Source organism: Somniosus microcephalus, chromosome 10, assembly GCF_052327205.1.
Source record: "Somniosus microcephalus isolate GS21.2 chromosome 10, FLI_Smic_1.0, whole genome shotgun sequence".
Lineage (NCBI taxonomy): Eukaryota > Metazoa > Chordata > Chondrichthyes > Squaliformes > Somniosidae > Somniosus > Somniosus microcephalus.
In genome coordinates this window covers 204,002,777-204,013,912 of record NC_140996.1, presented here as the reverse complement: position 1 = coordinate 204,013,912, position 11,136 = coordinate 204,002,777, and the positions used below count along the sequence as shown (strand labels likewise).

The 11,136-nt window shown below is 45.1% G+C and overlaps 1 protein-coding gene across 1 annotated transcript; it reads left to right on the top strand.

Moving 5' to 3' along the window:
• Window positions 1-30: 30 nt before the first annotated feature.
• On the top strand, window positions 31-8,114 carry LOC147112017 (uncharacterized). Its single transcript, XM_085999467.1, has 2 exons — window positions 31-145; window positions 2,144-8,114. Exon 2 carries the CDS (start codon window positions 3,845-3,847, stop codon window positions 4,781-4,783), a length of 939 nt encoding a protein of 312 aa, XP_085855593.1. The 5' UTR covers window positions 31-145; window positions 2,144-3,844; the 3' UTR covers window positions 4,784-8,114.
• Window positions 8,115-11,136: the final 3,022 nt, after the last annotated feature.

Genomic DNA, 11,136 nt, shown 5'->3' with positions numbered 1-11,136 from the left:
CGGGATCGCAGCTTCGGTCACTTGAACACGAGAGAAGACACCCAAAAACACAAGCAAAGCAACAGCCCAGAGACAGTCAAATTGGAACCACAGTTTGGTCGGAAGTTTCTTAACCATCTGGATTTACTGGTTTAAATTATTCGTGGTACTGTGAAAGTCCTTTTTTTTGTTTGAATTGTGTACATTTTCATCCGGTCCTGTGTAGGGTTTTAAATGTAATAAGTTCGAATCCTGATAGGTTTCGACTCCAATTGATTCGTTTGTTTATCAGGTTATAAAACTGACTAAGAATAGACATGTGCAATACATACCCGGAAAGGGCGTATATACATAGAGAGAGATGGGGCAGAGATACACGCAGATCTCCTTTAAGTCAGTAATTTGGAGTTATTACATCCCCATTTTTAATTAATAGTATATTTTCATCCAGGTTTATACCAGGTTTTTTTTAATGGTTTTGCGGTTAACCGAGTCGTACAGACAACACATATCTAATGATTCCACGTTGGCAATTTAGACTGATTGTTTAATTATCCACTGGATTCTGGCTATCTTTCCGATGCCAGAATACATTTCTTTGCATGATTGATTGGGGCGTCATTTTATCACGGGAGGAGCGAAATCCTTTCATGTGTTATCATAAAGTAATGGGCGATGTCAAGGTGTACTTTTAAAACTTCTATTCCACGTGCATTTGGTCGGCTTCATTTTTCGCCTCTTGAGATTTTTTAAAGATTATTTATTGGTAATTTACAGCAATCAAGCAAGAGTTGTAAATATTGCTTGTCATGTTCCGCTTCTGTTGACTGCTCGGTGATTCCGAATGAGATCAGCTGGCGGGACAGAAACATGAAAACATTTCACTGCCCAGACCATGGGTTGGACAAGTCAACAACTTGCTCAGCCAATAGTGAGGAGGGCTGGTCGGAGGTGCGTCGCCTTCCTGGTTGTAACCCTTTCACATATACACAGATGTATAGATCGTGACGCTCTTTTTTGTTGTTGGAGAAACCTGTATGGAAGCAGCTTTTTCTCTTTTTTCAAAATGTTTATAATGTGACGGAGACAATTCTTTCCCTTACATTTTTTTGGTGGCGGCTTTAAGCCAAGAAACCAGAGCAAAAGAGCTCCCAGCAATACAGAATCCCCAATTGCACTGGGGAGACAAACCCCCTGCCGCTTCCCATTTCATCTCCCCAGGCCGCCTGGAACTCCTTGCGGCCTGGAGCAGTCCGTGTTCCACATTTTTTTTGTTCACTGTGCGAGGTCGCAATTGCAAGCCCTCGCTTTCACTATTTGATGGGGGCTGCTCCTCAACTTCTGGCTTCAGTTCAGTCCCACACGGCTGACCTTTGACCGCCCAGTGCGGGCCCAGTCGGAGGGCCTCCTCCTGGGCCTGGCCAAGGTGGCCATCCACCCGGCCTGGTTGGGACGCGGCCCGCAGGTGCAGTCGTTGCGGCTGCCTGCCTCTTGGCCGCGCCCGGGTGGCCTCGGGAGAAGGGGCGGGGGTTGTCCGCCGGTACGCGTGAGGCCTTCCGCCACCGGAGGGACTGAAGTGTGCAGTGGAGGTCACTCAGTTTGATAAGTTTCTTTTTTTCCTTTAGCTGAAGTTCTGTTATGAGTGCGCCCCTTTAAAAAAAGGGGGCACGCTTATTTATTTGGTTTTTAGTTGATGTCACTCGGGGAAACCCAGTACATTTTTATTGGTTGCATTATAAAATATAAAAAAGGCTATCCATTTCATCAGCGCCCCTTAAGATGCACAATACACTGGTCCTCTGTAAAGATTTTTCTTATTTATTCAATATTTTAGAGACGATGCAATATCGTGCGTGTCAAGAATACCAAGTGGTGCTGTTTGGAGGTTTTTTTGTGGGCGTGTCGTATTATGTGCAAAAAGTATAGTTCAACACCAAATCCTCTTGCTGTATATTTCTATAAATGAAACAACATTACTGTTGGTAACCCCATTACTCTTTAAACAGATTCATAAAGCTAGAGACTGTAATATGTCTGAAAATTCACTTCATTTAAATCTTAAGCACCCTAAACTCCCATAGAGAGCAGCGCACATTAGCCTCATGTCATGTACGTGGATTTGTAATTCTTTAAGCTCAATATTTATATCTGCCTATCTTTACAGTGCAATGTCATTGGTCCTGAAATTCATCCTTCTCCAATGTTAGCAGCAGAAAAGACAGGCTTTGAGAACATGATTTAAACCAATTCTGTCTGCATTACTATTCTGTCTTTGTTAGAAATAAAAGTAATGTAAAACATATCTATATTCTTACAGTTACCATTTTTATTGTACATTTCTTGGCCTACCAGTTGTGGCTGGGGCTTTCTCCCAACACCTGTCGGCTGTGCTGTGCCATAGCAGAAAGGTGGTTACCAGTAAGCAGTCTGAGCCTTTTATGAACTGAAATCCGCACCCTTATTTGTACTGTAAGTGAGAGTGTGCCTCTTAGCTTTTTTTATTCATTCTCGGGATATGGGTGCCGCTGATTGTCCATCCCTACCTGCTCTTGAGAAGGTGGTGGTGAGCCGTCTTCTTCAGCCGCTGCAGTCCGTGCGGTGAAGGTGCTCCCACAGTGTTGTTAGGTAGTGAGTTCCAGGATTTTGACCCAGCGACGATAAAGGATCGGCGATATATTTCCAAGTTGGGATGGTGTGTGACTTGGAGGGGAACTTGGAAGTGATGGTGTTCCCATGCGCCTGCTGCCCTTGTCCTCCTAGGTGGTGGAGCTCACGGGTTTTGGCGGTTCTATCGAAGAAGCCTTGGCGAGTTGCTGCAGCCACGGTGCGCCGGTGATGGAGGGAGTGGATGTTTAAGATGGTGGATGGGCTGCCAATCTCGCGGTCTGCTTTGTCCTGGATGGTATAATGCACAGGTGATCACATGCTCATATCCCCACTGTGTTCTCCTGTCTTCTCCAAAAAGTGATAAACACTACACCATCATAAAGGATTTTGAGCCAATTTCTTGAAGAGAGAGTGTGACTTGACATATCCTGAAAAGACTTGCATGTGTCAGCAGAAATATCTTGGGGGAAAAACCTGGTGTGAATCAGCAGAACAGCGCTGTGTACTCTGAACTTGTTTACAAACTGTCATCAACCAGGACTGTTCAAACTGTTAAAATTGTGAGCGTGTAGGCATGTGGTGTGTTAAGATTAGCAGAGATATCTCTCATCAAGGGATGGGTAAGAATTACTGGAAAAAGCTTGGTGCACAAGTGAAAGTAACCTATCAGGAGGGGTGACCACCCAAATGACAAACCCAAGAGTGGTTGAAGAGGACAGTCATGCCAACATTCACGTGCTGTCCATGCCACCAAGGAAAGATTGCGGTTTCAACAGAGTGCTGCGAGTTGGGTGAGTCAGAGTTAGGTGAGGAGTGGAAGGAGGAGCTCCCTTGCTTTGCCTTTGTTTTTCCTAACTTTTCACCCTGTAGGAAGAAGCTGGTGTCGGGAGCAGCAGGAGAGTAGTGAGTATTTAAACTCACTTTCACGGGCTTTTTCTCAAAGGCCGGTCAATCTCGCAGACCGGCGGCGGCGTTCCAGAGCCACGCCACGATTCCAAAAGTGACGCGGGCAAGAGGAAGCAGCTGATTGGGTGAGTACGGCCAGGTGAGTATTTATACTACTCTATAGTTTGACAGTTAAGGTTAATAGTTTATAAAGATTAGAAGGTCTTAATTTTTGTGGTTATAGTTTCTAAGGTCTCTGTTGTGTATCGGGGAGTGCTAGTAACCAAGGGCCCTTGAGTATATCATTTAATTGTAGTGTAATTGGTGGTATTGATTTGATTTAATTTAATTTGAATGACTTAAAGGGCAAGTCATGGCAGCACAGCTCGGCCCCGTGGCATACTCCTCCTGCACTATGTGGGAAATCAGGGACACTTCCTCTGTCCCTGACGACCATGTGTGCGGGAAGTGTATCCAGCTGCAGCAACTGGCAGACCGCATTGTGGCGCTGGAGCTGCGAATGGATGCATACTGGAGCATTCGCGATGCTGAGGACATCGTGGATATCACGTTTAATCAGTCAGTCACACCGCAGGTAAAGGCTGCACAGGCAGGAAGGGAATGGGTGACCACCAGGCAGAGTAGTAGGCGCAGGCAGAGTAGTAGGCGCAGGCAGGTAGTGCAGGGGTCCCCTGTGACCATCCCCCTCTCAAACAGATATACCAATTTGGATATTGTTGAGCGAGATGGCTTATCGGGGGAAGGCAGCAGCAGCCAACTTCCTGGCACCGTGGGTGGTTCTGCTGCACAGGATGGGAGGAAAAAGAGCAGGAGAGCTATAGTGATAGGGGATTCTATTGTAAGGGGAATAGATAGGCGTTTCTGCGGCCGCAAACGAGACTCCAGGATGGTATGTTGCCTCCCTGGTGCAAGGGTCAAGGATGTCTCAGAGCGGCTGCAGAGCATTCTGGAGGGAGAGGGTGAACAGCCAGTTGTCATGGTACATATAAGTACCAATGATATAGGTAAAAACTGGGATGAGGTCCTAAAAGCTAAATATAGGGAGTTAGGAGGTAAATTAAAAAATAAGACCTCAAAGATCTCAGGATTGTTACCAGTGCCACGTGCTAGTCAGAGTAGAAATAGAAGGATATTTCAGATGAATACGTGGCTAGAGGAATGGTGTAAGGGGGAGGGATTCAAATTCCTGGGACATTGGAATCAGTTCTTGGGGAGGTGGGACCAGTACAAACTGGATGGTTTGCACCTGGGCAGGACCGGGTCCGATGTCCTAGGGGGGAGTGATTGCTAGTGCTGTTGGGGAGGGTTTAAACTAAAATGGCAGGGGGTTGGGAACCTGTGCAGGGAGACAGAGGAAAGGGAAGCAAGGATAGAAGCAAAAGACAGGAAGGAAAAAAGCAAAAGTGGCAGTCAGAGAAATCAAGGGTTTAAATCAAACATGGTCACAATAAATAATAATTCCAAAAGGTCTAAGAGTATTTAAAAAAAGCCTGAAGGCTTTGTGTCTTAATGCAAGGAGCATTCGTAATAAGGTGGATGTATTAGTTGCGCAAATAGATGCAAACGGATATGATATAATTGGGATTACGGAGACATGGCTCCAGGGTGACCAAGGCTGGGAGCTCAACATCCAGGGGGATTCAATATTCAGGAAAGACAGGCAAAAAGGAAAAGGAGGTGGGGTAGCATTGCTGGTTAAAGAGGAGATTAACACAATAGTAAGGAAGGATATTAGCTCTGATGATGTGGAATCTGTATGGGTAGCGCTGAGAAATACCAAGGTGCAGAAAACATTAGTGGGAGTTGTATACAGATCCCCAAACAGTAATGCTGAGGTTGTGGATGGCATTAAACGGGAAATTAGAGACGCGTGCAATAAGGGCACAGCAGTTATCATGGGTGACTTTATACTACATATAGATTGGGCTAACCAAATTAGTAACAATACTGTGGAGGAGGAATTCCTGGAGTGTATACGGGATCGTTTCCTGGACCAATATGTCGAGGAACCAACTAGAGATCAGGCCATCTTAGACTGGGTATTATGTAATGAGAAAGGATTAATTAGCAATCTTTTGGTGGAGCGATCATAATATGATCGAATTCTTCATTAAGATGGAGAGTCAAGTATTTGACTCAGAGACTAGGGTCCTGAATTTAAATAAAGGAAACTATGATGGTATGAGGCGCGAGTTGGCTAGGATGGATTGGGGAATGTTACTTAAAGGGTTGACGGTGGATAGGCAATGGCAAACAATTAAAGATTGCATGGATGAACTACAGAATTTGTTCATCCCTGTTTGGCATAAAAATAAAACAAAAAAGGTGACTCAACCGTGGCTAACAAGGGAAATTAGGGATAGCATAAGATCCAAGGAGAGGACATATAAATTGGCCAGAAAAAGCAGCAAACCTGAGGATTGGGAGCAGTTTAGGATTCAGCAAAGGAGGACAAAGGGATTAATTAAGAGGGGGGAAATAGAGTGTGAGAGTAAGTTTTCAGGGAACATAAAAACTGACTGTAAAAGCTTCTATAGATATGTGAAGAGAAAAAGATTGGTAAAGTCAAGCATAGGTCCCTTGCAGTCAAAATCAGGGGAATTTATAATGGGGAACAAAGAAATGGCAGACCAATTAAATACATACTTTGGTTCTGTCTTCACAAAGGAGGACACAAATAACCTCCCAGAGATGTCGGGGAACATAGGGTCTAATGAGAGGGAGGAACTGAATGAAATCAGTATTTGTAGTGAAATGGTGTTAGGGAAATTGATGGGATTGAAGGCTGATAAATCCCCAGGGCCTGATAATCTACATCCTAGGGTACTTAAGGAAGTGGCCCTAGAAATAGTAGATGCATTGCTGGTCATCTTCCAAAATTCTATAGACTCTGGAACAGTTCCCATGGATTGGAGGGTAGGTAATGTAACCCCACTATTCAAAAAAGGTGGTAGAGAAAAAATGGGGAATTATAGACCGGTAAGCCTGACATCGGTAGTGTGGAAAATGCTAGAGTCCATTATAAAAGATGTAATAGCAGAGCATTTGGAAAACGGTGACAGGATCGGAAAAGTCAACATGGATGTGGTGTATTTGGACTTTCAGAAGGCTTTCGATAAGGTTCCGCATAAGAGATTAGCGTGTAAAATTAAAGCTCATGGGATTGGGGGTAAGGTACTGACTTGGATAGAGAACTGGTTGGCAGACAGGAAGCAAAGAGTTGGAATAAACAGGTCTTTTTCCGAGTGGCAGGCAGTGACTAGTGGGGTGCCGCAGGGATCGGTGCTAGGACCCCAGCTATTCACCATATATATTAATGATCTAGACGAGGGAACTAGATGTAATATCTCCAAGTTTGCAGACGACACAAAGCTGGGTGGGCGTGTGTGCTGTGAGGAGGATGCAGAGAAACTCCAGTATGATTTGGACAGGTTGGGTGATTGGGCAGATGCATGGCAGATGCAGTATAATGTGGATAAATGCGAGGTTATCCACTTTGGTGGCAAAAACAGGAAGGCAGATTATTATCTGAAAGGCGATAGATTGGGAGAAGGGGAAGTGCAACGAGACCTGGGTGTCCTTGTGCACCAGTCGCTGAAGGTAAGCATGCAGGTGTAGCAGGCAGTTAAGAAGGCAAATGATATGTTGGCTTTCATAGCGAGAGGATTCGAGTACAGGAGCAAGGATGTCTTGCTGCAGTTGTACAGGGCCTTGGTGAGACCACACCTTGAGTATTGTGTGCAGTTTTGGTCGCCTTATCTGAGGAAGGATGTTCTCGCCATGGAGGGAGTGCAGCGAAGATTCACCAGACTGATACCTGGGATGGCAGGAATGACGTATGAGGAGAGATTGGGTTGATTGGGCTTATACTCGCTGGAGTTTAGAAGAATGAGAGGGGATCTCATTGGAACTTATAAAATTCTAACAGGATTAGACAGGCTAGATGCAGGAAGGATGTTCCCGATGGCGGGGGAGTCCAGAACCAGGGCTCACAGTCTACAGATAAGGGGTAAGCCATTTAGGACAGAGATGAGGAGGAATTTCTTCACCCAGAGAATTTCACAGGTTCACCACTCTCTATCACAGAAGGCAGTTGAGGCCAATTCATTAAATATATTCAAGAAGGAGTTAGATATATTTCTTAAGGCTAAAGTGATCAAGGGATATGGGGAGAAAGCAGGGACAGGGTACTGAATTTGGATGACCAGCCAAGATCTCATTGAATGGTGGAGCAGGCTCGAGGGGCCGAATGGCCTACTCCTGCTCCTATCTTCTATGTTTCTATAAAAGAAGATAGAACGAGTCACTTTGAGGTGAACCAACGGTGAGGAAACACTCTGTCCAAGAAGATAGACGTCAGGAAGAACCCTCGTGAACAAAGGGACCGACCACCCCAGTGTTCCAAGTGCAGTGCAGTCCGTTGAAAGGCTGTATTTATCTACTCTGTTAAAGTTAAGAGAACTGTATCGTAATATTACACTGACAATTGTATTACGAATTGTATGATAAACTAAAAGGTAAAGAGTGTGGTGAGAACAATTGAATTTGTTTGAAGTGCATTACCCCACTTAGTATATTAAGACCGAGAGACAGGGAAGTGAATAAATTTGCAATCAGACCAAGCTAAAATTTGTCAGATTTATTTACAAGTAAGCTAATACACGAGCATTAAAACATGGCAAGAAAGTAAAATAAAGATAAATTTTTAAAAAATAGAATCTCTTCACAAAGGTTAAAATTCTTCTTTCTCGACCATATTTGTTTGTTATGTAACACAAATTCAGGGTAATTATCACAAAAGATATTGTAGACCTTCAATAATATCTTCCCACACTCTGTACACTTATGTACGTTAACATTTTAAACAGCGACTTACCATTCACACCCAATAAGTTTGTCAATACAGGCAGAGGCACCAGCAAAGAACGCGAGCCAACTCTCATTGGATCTAATCAATTTTGTGTAAATGATTTCCTTAGCCGATTCCTTTAAAGATATGGCTATCTCAAGCTACTTTTTAAAATTATATTTAACTTATCCAAAGTCAGATTTAAAAATATATCACAGAACGGTAGCATAGTGGTAATGTCACTGGGCTAGTAATCCAGTAGGCCTGGACTAATGATCCAGAGACATGAGTTGAAATCCCACCACGGCAGCTGGGGAATTTAAATTCAGTTAATTAAATAAATCTGGAATAAAAAAACTAGTATTAGTAATGGTAACCATGAAACTATGGGATTGTTGTAAAAATCCATCTGGCTCACTAATCTGCCGTCCTTACCTGGTCTGGCCTATGTGCGACTCCAGCGTTTGCAACCATCTTCAGCCAGATATGCCGATCCATATGGGCCTACCTCACAGAAGCCAGTCATCAGCCAATTCGATTCATTCCATGTGATATCAAGAAATGGCTGGTGCACTGGATACAGTAAAGGCTATGGGCCCCGACAACATCCTGGCTATCGCGCTGAAGACTTGTGCTCCAGAACTAGCTGTGCCTCTAGCCAAGCTGTTCCAGCACAGCTACAACACTGGCATCTATCCGACAATGTGGAAAACTGCCCAGGTATATCCTGTCCACAAAAAGCTGGACAAATCCAACCCGGCCAATTACTGCCCCATCAGTCTACTCTCAATCATCAGAAAAGTGATGGAAGGTGTTGTCAACAGTGTTATCGAGTGGCTCTTACTCATCAATAACCTGCTCTCTGATGCCCAGTTTGGGTTCTGCAAAGACCGAACATGGACAAAGGAGCTGGATTCCATGGGTGAGGTGAGAGTGACTGCCCTTGACATCAAGGCAGCATTTGACCGAGTGTGGCATCAAGGAGCCCTAGTAAAACTGAAGTCAATGGGAATCGGGGGGGACAAACTCTGCACTGGCTGGAGTCATACCTAGGACAAAGGAAGATGGTTGTGGTGATTGAAGGGCAATCATCCCAGCCCCAGGGCATCGCTGCAGGAGTTCCTCAGGGCAGTGTCCTAGGTCAAACCATCTTCAGCTGCTTCATCAATGACCTTCCCTCCAACATAAGGTCAGAAATGGGGATGTTCGCTGATGACTGCACTGTGTTCAGTGCCATTCACAACTCCTCAGAAAATGAAGCAGTCCATGCCCGCATGCAACAAGGCCTGGACGACGTTCAGGCTTTGGCTGATAAGTGGCAGGTAACATTCGCGCCACAGAAGTACCAGGCAATGACTATCTCCAACATGCGAGAGTCTAACCACTGCCCCTTGACATTCAACAGCATTACCATCGCCAAATCCCCCACCATCAACATCCTGGGGGTCATCATTGACCAGAAACTTAACTGGACCAGCCACATAAATACTGTACCTACAAGAGCAGCTCAGAGGCTAGGTATTCTGCAGCGAGTGTCTCACCTCCTGACTCCCCAAAGCTTTTCCACCATCTACAAGGCACAAGTAAGGAGTGTGATGGAATACTCTCCATTTGTCTGGATGAGAGCAGCTCCAACAACACTCAAGAAGCTCGACACCATCCAGGACAAAGCAGCCCGCTTGATTAGCACCCCATCCACCACCATAAACATTCACTCCCTCCACCACCGGTGTACCGTGGCTGCAGTGTGTACCATCTACAAGATGCACTGCAGCAACTCGCCAAGGTTTCTTCGGCAGCACCTCCCAAACCCACGACCTCCTCCACCTAGAAGGATAGGGGCAGCAGGCACATGGGAACACCACCACCTGCAAGTTCCCCTCTAAATCACACAACATCCTGACTTAGAAGTATATACGCTGATCCTTCATCATCGCTGGGTCAAAATCCTGGAACTCCCTAACAACACTGTGGGAGTACCTTCACCACACGGACTGCAGCATTTCAAGGCGGCGGCTCACCACCACCTTCTCAAGGGCAATTAGGGATGGGCAATACATAAGAAATAGGAGCAGGAGTAGGCCATTTGGCCCCTTGAGTCTGCTCCGCCATTTAATGAGATCATGGCTGATCTGATCTTGGGCTCAGCTCCAGTTCCCTGCCCGCTCCCCATAATCCTTCACTCCCTTATTGTTCAAAAATCTGTCTATCTCCACCTTAAATATATTCAATGACCCAGTCTCCACAGCTTTCTGGGGCAGAGAATTCCACAGGTTTACGACCCTCTAAGAGAAGAAATTCCTCCTCATCTCAGTTTTAAATGGGTTCCCCCTTATTCTGAAACTATGCCCCCGAGTTCTAGATTCCCCCATGAGGTGAAACATCCTCTCTGCATCTACCTTGTCGAGCCTCCTCAATATCTTATATGTTTCAATAAGATCACCTCTCATTCTTCTAAACTCCAATGAGTATAGGCCCAACCTTTCTTCATAAGTCAACCCCTTCATCTCAGGAATCAACCTCGTGAGCCTTCTCTGAACTGCCTCTAATGCAAGTATATCTCTCCTTAAATAAGGAGACCAAAACTGTACGCAGTACTTGAGGTGTGATCTCACCAATACCCTGTACAGTTGTAGCAGGACTTTCCTCCTTTTATACTCCAACCCCCTTGTAATAAAGGCCAACATGCCTTTTGCCTTCCTGATTACTTGCTGTACCTGCATACTAAATTTTTGTGTTTCATGCACAAGGACCCCCCAGGTCCCTCTGTACTGCAGCATTTTGTAATCTCTCTC